At 45.4% G+C, this 16,936-nt stretch overlaps 1 protein-coding gene across 1 annotated transcript in view; it reads right to left on the bottom strand.

Annotated features, from left to right (window-relative positions):
• Window positions 1-16,789, bottom strand: part of ZSWIM6 (zinc finger SWIM-type containing 6) — a 114,956-nt gene extending 98,167 nt beyond the window's left edge. The window contains 3 exon segments of the mRNA XM_083816156.1: window positions 16,162-16,290; window positions 16,293-16,327; window positions 16,329-16,789. Of these exon segments, the coding sequence (XP_083672282.1) occupies window positions 16,162-16,290; window positions 16,293-16,327; window positions 16,329-16,708 (544 nt within the window). The 5' untranslated portion in view covers window positions 16,709-16,789.
• Window positions 16,790-16,936: the final 147 nt, after the last annotated feature.

Here is a 16,936-nt window from a genome sequence, read left to right on the forward strand (position 1 = left end):
GAAGAGGAGGAAACGCATCATGAAACTCAATGAGTAGTTCAGGGTGGACCTGGATATTTGCCGTAATTCATCATCCAATGAAGATTTTTCCTTCTTTTAAGGAAGCTGGCATTTTCCAAAACTGACACGCTGTTTTTAATGTCTGGATTTACCAAGCATTCACGATGGTCTAAATTGAGACAAGCCACTCCTATCTAAAGGAAGCTTCATACAGAGAATTCGAGCAACAGGCATACAAGATTTCCCAGTAGCCAACATTTCAACTGTTATACAAAAAACACATCTTTGCTTTATTACCTGGTATAGCATTATTTTTGAAAAGATACTACCACTGTGCACCTCTTAGCAATTCACGCTACTCAATTTTGTGTCTGTTCCTTCTGCCCAAACATTCAAAGATAAAACAGATCCAATACTTACACCCTGATTCTGCAACAGCTTCAGCTTGATGGAAGCCCATCAAACCACTAAGTCCTTCTAGAATGCATTGAACAGAAAATTTGTGGTGAAAGTAATTTCACAAGTCCTCGCTCCTAGTTTGCACCCACTCATTTCATCTTTAAAGATGGACACATTTAAAGAGACTGATGGAAGAAATAGACCTGCCATCTGCAAAGCATAATTGACAGGAACTCTCTGGCCTGAATTCAAATAGAACAATCGTAGACAAAACTACATGAACAATTGTAGCAGTATCAGTTATCTAAACCCTATAGGACCTCTTCCTCACATCCCCAAAATTTAAAATCCAAGCATTGCCTTAGATTTCTCTGCTAGGCTGAACAACCTTGTACAGCTTCATGCTTATACAGCAACAAGAACTATGCAGAGGCACGGCCAGTAGCACATTCATTGCTCTATGGAAATTGCCCTGTGGACAGTCTCTCTACAGGGACTGGAAAGTAATCCACAGTACTTTACCTATTGGTGCCAAGTGGTCAGCTGTCGTTCAGGAAGGTGCAAAACAAAGGTCCAAAGAGGGGAAATTACAGCGATCAGCTGACACGTAGCAGCTTCTGGCCATGCACCCATGGGCAGCATTCTCACCTTCAGCTGGTATGAAGGTATTTATGTAATGCTTCTGGATGGCTTTGGCGAGGTTGCTAAGTATAAGTCAAGATTCCTGAACCAGTTCTGCAAAATTCTGAGCTTGTGAGCAAATCTGTACACAAAGAAGTTGGTAGAACCCCTCAGTGTTTTTTTTTTTGTGATGTTTTTCTCTTTTCCACTCAATCCCAGAGTTGCAATGGGAACATTTACCATGAGCTGTCTGTTCCACAGAGAAACATCAATCCCACAGAACTGTAAGTTTGACAGGTTTGAGGAGGCTTGCTCACCTGTACCACACAAAATCCTTGGTAGTTAACCTTATTTTAAATGCCTTTCCAATAAAATAATGCTGTCTTGCTGAGGCAAAGATCTTTTCTCCAGATTAAAATCAAAACATACTTAGTTGTGTGACTTTAGGTACTTTTTCCAGACTAACCAAAATCTGTGGCACCATTTGGAATTTGCATAAATATATTAAAGAAGTAGACACATACAGCCACAGAAGATGAATTAACTTAAGAATTTCACGAAGACAGATGAAGTCTACAAACACTACTTCTATTTTCTTATCCCACTCAAGTCCTGTAAGCCCTTCATCCTTGCTGGGATAGCACTCCTTACACTGAATATAGCTTAGCCAAGCTTCAAAACCAAACGTTTTTGTTTTATTTGACTGTTTAAAGAGCCTCTTGCATTACTCATGGGACTGCTCTTTTTCATATTTGTTAGCTTCACGTTAACAACAGCGCTTTGTATAGTTCAGTACTACAGTTTTGAACAGCCGGCTTCCCCTGATTGTATTTGTCTGCAAAATAGCAAAGAGGAAGTAGGGGTAGTGGTAGAAGGGTTAAAAGGACAACATCTGTGAAACCAAACTAATTTATTATGAAAACTGAAGGACTGATACACTTGACTGCTTTTTGTTCTCTAAGACGACATAAAAGTTCAAGCTGGTACTTCTTTAAGAAACCTGGCTTGTGGAAATCATGTTCATCTCACTAAAGTATCATGTTAAACACCCACCAACAGCCTAAAATATGACTTGACAGAAAGGAGCCATCTAACATTACAAGAGTGTTAGCAGTATAGGAATGAATCAGGAAAGATAACAGACTGGGTAACTTCACCTTTCCCAAATGAGAAAATATTTAGTTTAGGAGCCCGGGTAAATATGTACATTAATGACAACCACCACCTGCAGAGGCTAGGGAGGAAGCAAGACACTTCAGTAAGGGTTGGAGGTCATGCAGGCTTCTTTCCAGAAAGAGATAACCAGGAAAGGCAAAGTACCCTGCACAAGCTCGGTAAAACTTCAGTACAAAGTCTCTCACTCATGCATGCCTTAAAGGATCTGACAGCCACAATCCTCCAGGCAGATCTGTAGGAGAGCTCCAGGAAGTTAGCAACCCAGATCAATCCTTACACATTGAAACAGGCTACTGTTGAAAGAGAGCCAGAAGTAAGCTTTTATCTCCCCCAGTGCGAGCAGTTGAGAAAGCAAAAGCATCCTATCCCACAATGACCTGCACAACTCCCCATTAAATCTTTCTTTATGCTAAAAAGTAATTTCTGCCCTGAAAATGGGCTCAACTTCACTAAGTATACAACAGTGCTGCCAATGCACTTCTTCCCTCCATCAGTTATGGGCAAGCTTAGCTCTGCATTACTGCGGTCCATCTGGAACAGATCACACATCTGCTTTATTCCACTCCTGAACACAGATCATTTCAGTAAATAGGCCTCACTTACAGGAGCAGCTGTCACATAACTTGCACACAATCCAAGTTATACAAAAGCAGCAACACTCTGCTCAACTGCTGTTCTACTTGGTGAAGCAGTAATGATACTGGAACCCCACAAAGCTATTTCGGACTCTCAGTGTATCAGAAGTGCTCAGTTTACATGCAGTAAGGTGTTTTTCCCCCTGCTACTTGCCAGCCCTACCAACCCCGCTTGAGATCTGAAAGTCATGTTCCATCATTTCCTGCTCATGCATTACTACCAGCAGTGAAGATCATACAAGCCAGCTGAAGTCTGCGCTACACCACCATAACCCTGCAGCCTTCAGCATGATTGCTGAGGTGCAACTGATCAAAGCCAAAGAAAGAGAAGATTCCATCTCATTCTTAGCTACATTGGCTCAGCAGGCCTAACCAGACAGAAAGCTGGGAACACTTTATTGAATGAGGTCAACAGCTATGAATGTAAATAAACATGGAATGTTATCTGGTCAAAAACTGCACAATAAGCAGGAAAATCGCCTTGGAAGCCTGTGTTAAACATTGGTATGCTGAAGCTCAGTGCTGTCTGAGAAGAGGCGACATATGAACTTGGAAGACAAAAAGCACTTTTTTCAAGAGCCACACAGAAAGAAGCAAGCACATACGTATGGAGCAAGCAGTTAGGTATTTCCTTCCCCTTTCCTGTAGTCTTAAATAAGCATTTGTTTAGTTTTTTTTTTAATCACTAGGGGAAGGATGGTGGTTGGATTCATGTCTTTGTCAAGGTTTTTGAACACAGAAAACCACTGTCGATGAACAGGTACTGAGGATGGCTCCCTCATACAGGCCCATGGGTCGCCACGGCTCAGGGAAGGCCCATGCCGCAGTCCACGAACGCCTCTCACCAGCAGTGAGTTCCCAAGCACAGCAGCCATCCCGTTTCCAGGCAGCAGCCAGGACTTACTGATAACTTTAAACTCTCCGAAGTGTGACTGACAGAGTCCTGCCCTTCTCTGTGCCCCCTTCTTCCAGCCTCCTCTCCCTTGAATCAACAGTACATTTACAAAATGAACAAAGGTAAAACTCACCTAGCAAGACCTAAATTCACAAGCAGGGACAATTCCCCAGCTCACCATGCAGCTATGCAACCCTGGCACCAGGTGTAATCCTGAGAAGTGCAATGTCCCTCTGACAGCAGCGTGCGTTTAAGGCAACCTAAGGCAGGCACATGGCTTCGGGGTGAATGACCCACAGTGATCTTCACAGTGGGCAAAGCTTGAAAATGACGATCATGGAAAAAACCTTCGAAATGCACATTTAAGCACAGCAATACGTATCTTCTGTTCTGAGAATTACACAACAAGGCACAGAGCAGTAAGTGAGTCACAGCACAGTAAATGAGTCAGTTATTTCATTTACCATATTCATGACTAGAGTATTTCACAATGGAATACATTTATTTTGATAGGCCTGTTTCACAGCCTGTCCTTGGAAGAGTTCACTAGTGACAAGAGGGAGCAAGTTTGTTGGAAAAGGCTGCTGGAGAACAACTCCCGAGCTCACAAGGAAGCATTATGACCGCACTGTGCTGCTATATCAGCAGCTTTCCTTACAGCAGCAGACTCAGTCAATGAGGAATGTGCCCACTCCCTAGAAGAAGGGAGGGGGAAAGGTTGATAACTCTGCTAAATTGCAACTGGAAATACAGTTTCAACTTCTTTCAGAGGAAAGGTTTATGGCCTTTGTCATTTATAATCTTTGTAAGGCTGGTATCCTGAGGTTGCCTAGCAAAGACAGACAGACATCAGGCTTGTATTTGAGCTTTCAGCCTTTACTTATGGAGACGTTAGTCTGCTGGTCCCAGACTTTGATCTGTACAACATCTTCATGCCCCCGCCCGGGTTTTGTCAGCTGGCACGGTATGCTCTGGACAGCTGACAGGCACAGCTTGAGCTCATGGAGGCCCATCCATCGTGACACTAATTCCCAGTGCCCCGTGCCCACGCCAGGACTCGACGAGCTGCAGCCACCACGCTGGACAGTGATGTTTGATACCTGCAGTGCATGTTTCCAACAAGCCTCGCTTGTGCGTAAGCATACTTGTTCCCACAGGAAAGCGACCTGCCCAAGGCCTGGCAGTGCTTTTGCGTGTGAAAGGAAGGAGCTGAGTGGCGTGCGGCAGCACCAAGCTCTGCAGGGGACAGGCCAAAGGTCTACCCAGCCTGTGCTGAGCTGACTGCAGGTGTCCTACGCTGCTTGTGACAAGCTACTCAGAGACCAAGTCACAGCCAACCTCCAGACCAGACCACAAACATACCCTTCACGCTGTACTTCTGGCACTTCGAACAAGCATCACTGGCAGCAACCACAAGATACACGGATCTCCTTTCACTTCCTTTCTTATTCTTTCACACCACGCTCCCCCATTACCAGGCTCAGGACATTCGCTTCCTTGCTAAGGTCACACACAAGGCAAACCCTCTCAGCTGCCTGGCCCAAAACACACCTGGAGACAACCTGCCCCCCACCTACCTACCAAGCTTCACGTGTGCAATGCTAATAATGTCCAGACGTCTTCTCTTGCACTCTTACGCTGCTGACTCCCACACCTCATCCACCCGTGTGACAACGCAAGCACCTCGGGCAGAAGTATCGTGCCACTGCATTCTCCACAACCCTATCTTCTCTCTCCCACGTCCCAATAATTGAGTACGCTGAGGCCCTTGTCTGGAATGTGGTTCTACCATGGAGCATTTGCTGGTTACAGCGCAGTGGCCTTACACCGGAGCCAGCTCTCACTCAGGTTTCCAGGAGACTTTTCTGGATGCATTTCAGGATTTGGATTGCTTTAACTTTCAGCACTTCTGTAAACTGAAGACTCCTCTCCCAGAACTTTTGACCTTTACTGGCTTTTGTGGTTCTCCTTTTACTTCCTAAAAATCACAGCTTAGTGTCTCATCGCACAGTCATCCTCTGCTTCCTCCTTTCAGGAGATGTTTCCCAACACTTTCTGTACTTCTTAACTTCCTTTTGTTATTCAAGGAGGGAGGGGAAGATGGACCTTGTAACAGACAGGGATTCACTGAAGTGCATGCCCATGATTCACATCTTCCCATTTATCCAGTCTAACATTTCGCTAGCTATCATTCCATACTTTGAGTTAATCAGGGAGCAGCAGCTTTGATCTTACTGGCATCTTGCTCCTTTCCAGCCTACTCTCCACACTGGGACTATTCAGTTTTCTGACATCAGCACCCTTCCTTGTCCCGCCTGCATATGCAAATGCTCCCTTTTAAACCAAAAAAAAAAAAAGCAGCTTTAGATCTTTCAGCTAATAAGATTACAGTGTTCACATTCTCTCCATGTTCCCAATCTGTACTAAGCATCTTCTAACCCTAACAGTTTCAGGTTTGTCTTCTGCATGGCCTCTTATCCACAGAGGAAACTCCAATCCTGACCACCCCTGCACTGACACAGCCAGTTCTTCTCCTCCTCCCTACCGTTGTCCAAATAGGTGCCTAATAAAGCCATGCGTCATTTGTCAGCAGATAACCATCCTTTCCTCAATGCATACCCAGTCTTTATCCATATGTCAGCACAATATATAGCCCTGAAAAAAAAAGGTTTTTCACAAGTCTGGGTAACACACGTATTTACTACTGCACAGGAAAAGAAAGGACATAAGAAACACACACTTGTCCTTTTTCCAGTATAGAATGTTTTAAAATTAAGCCATTTATTGCCTGTTGATAAAACCTGATTGACAAAACTGAAATTAGTATGTAAGGGTTGAGGTAAGAGACCAGTCACTTCATAACTTTCAACATATCTTACAGTTTCAAAATCTAAAAAGGCAACTGCACTTCCCAATCTGTTTTCCATTTCAATCACCTTTTTTTTTTGTAGAAGAGAAGTCTATCCTCTTCCATGCCTTCACTACTACCCACTGAAAGTAGACCACACAGAGGGAGCAGTCAGTCATTCAGACTATATCTTCATTAAATACCCTTCTTCAGGCATCTACTGAGCACTTTGACCCCTACTTTATCTCAGGCATCACCACTTCCTCACTTCTCTTCCAAGCCTCTCACCCATAAAGGTCAACCCAGCATCTCACTACCTCTCTTCTCCTCTAGTACATCTTAGTCAAGAAGCCAAACTCCTGAACACTTGCCACCAAACAGCCACTTACATTTATCATTTACGTAACTACTCAGAAATTAAGCCTGTAAGTTATTGCCAGGATACATAACAATGTAAAGCTTGATCATTGAAAACTGTCAGTAAAACTAAGCAATGTGCTGCTTCTAAAAGGTCTAAGTAGCACTAATCAAGTTATTCTCAGCTTCCTTATCCCATCAGACTGCCAAGGCATCTGTTACATCAAGTCCTATTTCTAGTCACTGTCTACCATTCATGCATTAGTAGCACATTCAGCTGAAGTCATCTCTATTAGTTCATGCATTTAGGTTTGACCAGGAAAGCTGCGTGACTGCTATCTCACGTATCATGGCTTGCTGTAACAAAGAGCTAAAAAAAACCACCACAGTTACACGTTTTGTCATCACTCTGCTCTAGAAAAGAAACTGAAGTTTCATGCTTCTGCGTAATACAGCTACACCAAATCCAGCCACAGATACAAAATATAATGAACTGGGTATTTTATCCCCAGGACACTAATTGTAGTCAGTTTGCAAGGTTTCAGTTTACAACCTAAATCAATGGCAGAACTGAGACTCATTCTGCATGTGCAACATCAGCGGTACAGCCAGTTGTCCTGGTTGTCATTGGTCGTAACACAGTATTTCAGAATAAAAGCATTGCAGGTTTCCTCCATGTAGCTAATATATTAAACAATTCATTTAGATTATTGATTTTTCCCCATTCTTGAACTCTCAAAATCAGTTGACTCAGCAGAATTGCCTTGAAGAAGCCCAAGTCATGCTTAATGTGGTCACCAAGGCCAGCTTTGTAAATATGCAATCCAGTGTTTTACTAAGACTACTTTCCAACCTCCCAAAGCAGTGCATTGTTTCCAACAAGTACCAGAAGGAAAGTAAGTACTTCACTGAGGCAACTGCTGCTGTGCAAGTAATCAGTCGCTTATGGTAAGGCTCTTCATGCAACTTCACTGACTAGCCCATGTTTTCCAGGAGACTTGAGGATAATAGCCATTTTTGTTAATGCATTCTTAATGCAGTCATTTCATCTGCCATCACTCCATGGTCAAAACTACAGGTAAGTGGCAAAAATAACCAGCTGCCGAGCATATGAAACCGTAAGACCATGTTACATGCAGTTACTTATACATTCCACAAACATGCTATGAATGCTATGATTCCTATCATTGATCACTGAATGTGGGTTGATGCTCTGCAAACTTCAGGCAAGTCAAAATATCAAAGCTCAATGTAGAAACCAAGTATTAGTAAAACTCACAAGATGTTCTTGAGAAGGGTATGCTAGAAGTCAATCTGATGGAGAGACTGCATGGCCATTGTGTCCACCATATATAGCTGAACATGGGTACACAGAAAGAAAAGAAGCCACTGGTATAAAACAAGAAATTAAGCTTAAAAACTTAAGGAAACAAGTCCAAGAGAGACAGTGCTGGTAAAATCCTTTAACAGAAAACATTTCTTTTAACACAACATTAAAAACAAAAATAAGTAGAATATGTGCAAACTTGATCCTCTACTGTATTACAGGCTGCAAACTTGTCTCAGACTTTATAAAACAGTTTATCCAATTTTAAGTGCCTCAATGGTCAAATGTTCTTTATTTCATTACTCAGTATAAATTAAACATTGTAGTCAGCTGCACAATTCCTGCACAGTTCCTGCACTGTATTTGCATTACCACCGGCTGTCAGTAGCCAGTTAGCAGTTAAAGTTGGCGTGCATACAACAAAGTGTCTCATTTCTTAGAAGTCACACAGCTACATACATTTGATTTTCCTAGACTTTAAAATGATTGTTTGAATGTAATTGACTTTTGGCTAAAAAAATAAAATAAAATAGACACAATAAAGATGTAATAACGCCTGTTTCTTTGAATTTCTATTATGCCACTTCTCCCCCACATATTTTTCCCAACAACCCCATAACATATTAGAGGGGCCTGACACCAATTAACAATGAAACATGACTTAGGCAAACAGGCAAATTGATAACTATAAAGCAGGACAAAAGGTAAGCCACCTGAGTTTTTAGCGCATTAATTCAGTAAATGAGCTTCTGATTTATCTGATCAGCTAGCTCTACTAGCATGAACTTAAATTTACTGACAGGTTTTGCTGCATCCTTCCAATTAATGTCAGACCTTCTCAGCCATTGCCCATGCATTTCCAAAGCAAAAATTACCAAATATTTCAAGACTGTCAAACACATTCAATTGCAACACGGAGGAAAGGCTTAGAGGAAAAAAGATTAAGGCCGCCTTCTTAAAGGGTGTGACGGTGCACATCACCAATTACCTTAAAATATACTTTAAATGCAGTTAAGGATGGCCCTCTTTCACAGTTCATTTTTCACTTTTCAGGAAGGTTTAATAAGTATAGGTAAGAAGGCTACATTGAGAGACACTTCAGCCTACACTGAAATTGCATCAAATCGGAAAAGGTCTTTTGCACGGCCACTACGCTCCTACAGCAGGCCTTGTATCAGTTTGAGTTAACCACAAAGCAATGCTCTTCCCTTAACCTACTAGCAGAAGGCTATGCTCCTCCGTTCTGTTTACATGTTTGTAGAATTAAGGGGGGGAAAAAAAGCTCATTTTTGAGATAGCAACTTATATCACAAGTTTTCCAGACCTTCATAGCGGGGCGAAGGCAACGAAGGCTGGATGCATACGGCCGCCCCGTCAGAAGGCATCGCAAGGGCACCACTAAATCACGGTAATTGGCACGTAGCTACAAGGGGAACGCACACCAGCACATGGCACCAGCTGACATCGCCAGCGATCCAGGCCACGGGAGGCCACGAGGACACATCAAGAGCTGCGTGCATATCCAGCTGAGAGAAGCTTTTTACACAGGTAGCTTCAGATAGTGAACCAAGAAGAAAAACTGGAAGTTCAAGGAGACAGATCTCCCAGCACAACAAGTGTAGTTATTGGACAGTGCTCAAGTATTCACATGCTGTCAGGCTGACTGCATTCCAGGCAATCAGAATTCGGATTAAATCTGTACCCTTGCTGCACATGAAAGCTTTTTAAAATTTCAAATTAGTTCCTGTCACAGACAAGCATATTCATAAATTAGGATAGCTATTGTCAGTTAAAATAGTTGGGTCCTTTTTCTTCCCTTTCTTTTCAAGGAGCAGTAAATTCTCCTGCCTAATCCCCAAAGAAAACCAGCTAAAGAGAAAATAAGGGGTGTCAGCTGCATTCCTACATTACCACAGTTTGCACAAATGTTTTGCTACAGTATTACAAAACTTCAGGATTTGTCATGACATAACTAGATTACCAGAACAGCAGGTGACATTAAAAACCAAACCCATGCAGACACGTCTTATAGGGCACCAACCAACGTACCTCATCCTTCACCAATGAAAAACGCTATATGTGATAATACACTTCCTCCAATTAAGTTTTTTTTTTTCAAGTTATAACTTTACCAGAGTCTTATGTAAGGGCTCAATTTTAGCAGATTAAAAAAGAGACAGCAAGTGCTGCAGCACAATACAGTAACTAGCTACTGAATTTTAAGGAAAAACAATTTGTCCAGTGCTGACTTCTGAATAGCTTCAGCCTACCCTCACAAATATTGCTTTTAATTAACCATTCGTCTCAAAGTACAGAGAGAGACAGAGAGAGAGAAAAAGCTTCAGTTGCTGGCATGACAGCTGGCTCAAATCCAAGAATTGCTACATACCAAAACATCTGATTGTATACAGAGATGGAATCACGTTCTTAAACTGAAAGCAAGCTTTGAAAATGGAAACTGTTTTCTTGCAAGTGAGGAAAGCCTTGAAGTTAGGGGGAAAATATGAAACATGAGAAACATGAAAACTGACCTAAAGCGAATAATGATAAATTTTGTTAGGTCAACCCCATATAAAACTTTGATTATTTTTTTTGTTGTTTTAAAAATTGTAATGGGCGTTGATTCACCAATCATTTTCTACTTAGAAAGAACTCATTTCTAGAGCAGTAGTGACACGCTCCTATTACAGATCTATCCTACTATTTATAACTACATGGAAAGGCTCTATGAAGTTTTATTTCCACATCTTGGAAGCACTGTAAAACGCTCACTTTCTCTTGAAATCCTGATTAGACATTTTTAGAAAAACTGAGTGAAGGCATGAGTTGACTTGAAGTTTTCCACATTTATTAACCTGGTCTTGAAAGAAAGCTTCTTTCCCCCTCCTCTTTTTTTTTTTTTTTAAAAAAGGTTTCCACAGAAATTATTCAAGGTCAAGGATAGTACATCAGAGCACACATGCATACACACCGAAAATAGCTTGCGCATTCCCTAATTAATACATTGCATTCCAAATCTAACAAGGAAACTGGAATGCATTCAGATGTTTCTCTTTCAGGAAGAAATACTTGAAAATGAGTTTACTTGTTTCTGTTCCGGAACTCAGATATATTGGTAGTTATTTCTTAAAGCAAACTGAAACTGAAATCACTGAAGATATTTTCGCAAGACTCTAGTGGTCTTGGATCCAATTCAAGAAGAGTCCAGAAAAAAAGTCAGACATCATTTGTTTACTCCCCTACCACAATATTGTATTAACAAATTTGGGATTGCTTGTTTTAGTCATACATTCCTAACCAAACCCCAACATCAGGCTGGCTGCTGAAGAAACCATGCTTGTTTCTTTGGCATGCCAGGAGATAAACTCTGCCTGTTTGAGGAGGAGTTTAACGCAACCTTCTCCCCGTGGAAAAAGGTCACCACACATACCAGGACACCAACAAGTTAACGCAGAACACAATGTTTGTATCTCCACAAATGACAGCCTTAGTTCTGTCACATAACTTAATATTACTTGCTATTAATTTTTTTTCTTTTTACTAAAACCACGTGTCCTACAAGATTCATCAACAAATAGATATATATTGTAAGCATTGTCGAAGATCATCATGTCTGCTACATGGTGCATTTCCAGCTTCGCTAGTAATATACCTGGTGTGGTTTTTATCAACGGAAAGGTGTTTCACATTATACTGCTGGCACTCAAACAATTAAACCCTCAGAGAAGAGAAATTACGCTTGTTTTATGTGCTCTACAGTTCCATGTTGTTTTGGGCAAAGATGGCCATGAAGGACAAAAGTGATTAACGGGAATCATCATCCACTAAAAGGACCTGAAAGTTGCTGATTACCATACATGTATATCCCATTCAGCCAGAATTGCAGACAGCAGTTACCAGGAGGGTCTTGTAAAGCTTCTCTTCCTGGTTAAAAATGGCTTCTCCTGGTTTCAAACGCAATCGCCACCTTGTAGCTCATACTTGTTTAAAAGAAAAAAAAGGAAGAAAAAAGGGGGGATAATTAGCTGGAATAATAGATGATAAACGCACCTCTGAGTCAGAAGATAAATACTTCTCATCAAAAGAAAATCAGGAAAAAAAGTCCCAAGTCTTAACTTCATTTAGGAATCAACTAAAGAAACATCCATGGAGTTCCTAGCATTATTTTACACTTGAGAAATTCTACTTTATTTTTCTTAAATAAAGCATTTCGGTTGCACCCCTCTGATGACATCTCACCGAGGGGCTTCAGACAAGCAAACCCGCAGCTCCACGCTGATGACACTTCAGCTGAACCCTTCTCCCCCAGACAAGGTAGCTTTCCACCTCCCAACGTTAACATTAATTTCAGAGCTGCGGTAAGCACCAGTCAATTAATTCTTTACTTTGTTTCCCTTCCCTTAGAGTTTCTTCCCTCCAACTCACCCTCTTGCCATTCATACCTAAGAGGCATGACTACGGTGATTACAAAGCCTTACGCTACTGCGGAGAGGACTCTAACACCTTAAAGGGAGACCCGTATGAGCAAGCAAGGTCCGTGCAGCACAGGCAAGCCAACCTCAAATTAGAGGCAGACGAGGATGTTCCAGGAGTACTTACACGGCATACCAAAAAAACACATCAGGTCCTTCTAACGCGGATGCAGCTCAGTGGCAGAGACGAGCTTCGGGCCACTGCAGCAAGTGCAGCTCGGAGCAGAAAGTCCTCGAGCAGGGGGAAGGCGGCTTCTCCCCTTCTCCCCAAGCAGGGCATAGGGCTCTCGCCACGCCAGCTGCGCTACTGAGGGATCGCACCTCTCGCTAACCCTGACAGCACCGCCGTGACGGCGGCACGGCGCTGGATACTAATTTGGGACTAACCTCAGAAACCAAATATACACTCCACCAGCTAAAACTGTCTGCTCGCTCCTGGCATCTTCATGAATTTGGCCAAATGAAGCACAGCCGATTTCTAATTTTCCTCCCAGATTGTTGTATTTACCCAGCGCTTTCATGTTTAGACTGCAACTTTTACTAAAAATACTTGGCTTGAAATACATGAAAAACACATATAGTAGAAAAGCTCCATTTTATACTGTTTAAATGGTTTGTTCTAAGAACATACCTTCTATTTTTATAAACAATCTAAAGAAATCTTTACATCCAGTTGAAAGATATCAAAAAAGCTACAAAAACCAGTAAGTTACATGCAAGTACAATTTTGAAGCCAACTTCTCTGGAGAAAAATCCTCCAAAATGAAGTAATACTAATTATGATGCTAGGACGACCATTCGACTTTAAATGGCTAGTGGACAGCCTTACCACCTGATTAATAAGAACACGGGTTGTGCATATCACCAACGCGTCAACTCCCTTTTATTCTCTGCATTACACGTGTGAGACGAATTGGGGCCACGAAGCAGACGCACGTGAAGACTTCCAGCAGCATGTAGACACCAGGATTTTGAAATTCTATGGCTTGAAACGAGTTGCTGTGAAAAGATTGTCTGAATGTTTATGCGGGGCTAGACTAAGATGTAAAATTCAGAAGCAAATGGATCCATTCAACTACCACCAAAGCGAAATTTATGCGTCCCCCTCGCAAATCAAATCTGTATCCCCTGCATATAGTAATAGTGTTACAAGCGAGTCTCTTACAACTGATATGTAATAAAATGTACTTTGTCCAATAGCTGCACTTTTCCATAGTACTACAGTAAACATTTACAGAGTTTCCATTACTCACACTGCAAAGAACATAAGTTCACATTTATATGGCTGCTAAACATGCGCTTACACAAACTCCGCGCTAAATCTCCCTCAATGCCACACATTCAGCTGCGTGACACGGAGCCGATCCCACTCCCCACCCAACCCAACTCGCCCCGGTTGAGTTTGCTTTCAGTCGCACCTCCCTGCTCCGGAGGAGACCCGTGCCAGCGGTGTCCTCCAGCAGCCCGGCCACCCGAGCCATGGGACGAGCCGACGTGTTCGCTATCGATGGCTTCCACCACTGTTTTTTTCACGGCTCTCCAAAGGAGGCTCACATAAGGTTGGGAAAGGAGAGAAAATATATGTATTTTCAGCGTTTGTTTGGAATGCGTGTAAGGGCTCCAGAAGCAGCAGTCAACACTTCAGTTGTATTTATGCATATTTTCTTTCTTCATGTTGACCCTTGCCAACATTACTCAACGCCCCTCCCCTTTAGGAGCCATACAAAAAGTTACTTTTTCCTTTCACAGCTACTGACTGAGGCCTATTCCACCACTGAAAGCAAGCGAGGCAAAGCCCACGCTGGGTGTCTGTCTCCTAGGGAAGATTGCATCTTTTATTTATCGCCCCTTGGCTTTATTTTCACAGTGAATTCCTGGCTTAAATGTAATCAGCCAAGAAACCCTCCCTATGTGCACTCCTGTCATTCCTCATCGCTTGCAAACAGAATCAAGTGCAAGCAAATGGGGAAGAAAAAAAAAAACTCAGCGCTGCCAACCAAACTAAAAAAGCCCTACTTCTGGTTTTGCCAGTCCTGAGGAACCACAGATGCGCCTCAGACCTTTGGAAAGGGAGAGAAAGCCAAAAGATGAAACTTATAAGAAAGTTAATTAGATTTAGAGAGAGGAGAGGAAAAAAAAAAGTGATTGTCTTGGAGCCGAACTCCCTCTAGGCTGGAGGGAAGGGCAGCGAGCCTAGGAACGGGAACGGAGAGCTTCCCTTCGGGAAATAAATGGCCATGCAGAGCAGCCGGCAGGCTGCGGGGGGACAGAGCCCGGCACGAACAAAAGGCTCAGAGGACGCGCCGTGCGTGAAACCATATAAAAAAAATGATGATGATAATAATAATAATAAAAATTATGAAAAGAAGATAACACACAGTAATTCACCAGGCTCTTTTGTCTGGCTTCCCCTCGGGGGCGGGGTGTGTGTGTATGTATGTGTGGTTGGGGGGGGGGGAAGGAAGAGACGCAAATAAACATGAAAATGGGAACAAAGTGCCCGGTCGCCGCCTCCTCCGCGGGGCACCGCCAGCCACAAAGCGCACCCCCCGTGGAAGCTGGGTCTCCCACGCGTGTTTTGGGAAGGGGGGGACGCCTCTCCTCGCCCCCCACCCCGGGTGGGGGGCGAGGAGAGACGTCCCCCCCCCTCCCCTCCCCGCAGGAACAGTGCGCCCACCTCCGTGCCCCTTTAAAGGCAGCAGCAGCAGGAGGAAGAGGAGGGAGCATTGTTCCAGCAGGAGGAAGCGCAGCCCCCCACCCTCCCCCCAGCGTTGTCACCGCTGTTGTCACGAAGCTCCTCGCCCACCCCCCCCCCCCCGCCCCCCAAAAATAAATAAATAAATAAATAAATAAAACAAAAATAACACGCACGCTGCGGATTTCGTGTGTCCACCCCCCCCCCCCCCCCGGTCCCTCCCGCTCGCCGCTGCCCTAGAAATGCCTTTGTTCGCGGCTCCCCCCACACACCCTCCTCCTCTTCCTCCCCCGCACCGCAGACCGGGGGGTCTCGCACCCGTTTTCGCTTCTCTTTATTTCGGAGCACGCCGCATTCCTCCCCCCCCTCTCCCTTAAACCCCCCCCCCAAGCCTTCTCCTCCCCGACCCCCCCCCCCCCCCTTTCCCCAAACCCGCCCCCGTGTGCCGCCTTCTGCTGATTCATTTCCACCGGCGGCGGCTCCGTGTGTGTGTGTGCGTGTTATGTGAGTGTGCAAGTGAGCGTGCAAGGCGGGGGGCACCCCCTCCCCACGGCAGCCCCCTGCGGGGGGGGCACGGCACGGCGGTGACCCGGATTACCGGGGGTGGGCGCTGCGAGGGGGGCAGAGCCCGGCGGGATTACCGGCAGTTAAAGGGACAGCACCGGGGGGGGGGGGGGAGGAAGGCGGCGGGGACACACGGACACACGCGGGGACACACGGACGCGCGGTGACTCACCGACTTGCAGGACGTTGTCCACGCAGCCGCCGTCGAGCAGCGCGATGCCCCTGCGGAAGGGCAGGCGGCTCTCGTCGGCGGCGGCCTCCGCGGCCCCGCCGGGCGCGGTGCCGGCCCCCCCGGCGGCCGCGGCGGAGGCTGCGGAGACGGAGACGACGGCGGAGACGGCGGCGGGGTCCTCGGCGCCGGTGTTGAAGGAGGAGTACATGCAGATCTCCCTCTCGCTGCGGGGGAACGACCAGTAGACGATCCTGCGCTGCACCGGCTCCGGGATGCGCTCGAAGCGCTCCTCCACCCGCTGGAACGGCCACTTCTCCGCCACCTTGCGGGCCGCGATGTCCAGCAGCGACTCGGGGCTCTGCGTCTTGCCCAGCGGCAGCAGCCCCAGCGCGGCGGCGGCGGCTGCGGAGGAAGGCCCGGCGCACAGCGCCCCGCCGCCGGGCCCCCCGCCGCCGCCCGCCCGCTGCCCCGGCCGGCAGCCCGGCCCGTAGCCGGGTCTGCAGCACAGGCGCTTGGCGGGGGGAGGGAGCTGTCCGCGCTCCGCCATGATCGCGCCGCTTCTAAGCGGGCGGCGGAAGTGGCGGTAGCCTATAACCGGCACCGGGCGGACGGCCGCCGCCGCCGCCGGAGGACACGCCCCCTGTGCCCTTATATGGCGGCGGGGGCGTGGCCAGCGCCTCGCCCACGGGAGGGGGGGGAGGCGAGCGCCCGCCCGCACGCACACACACACACACACACACACGCACGCACGCACGCACGGCCCCCGCTGACGTCA

The sequence above is a fragment of the Anser anser genome (assembly GCF_964211835.1).
Source record: "Anser anser genome assembly, chromosome: Z".
Taxonomy (NCBI): Eukaryota; Metazoa; Chordata; class Aves; order Anseriformes; family Anatidae; genus Anser; species Anser anser.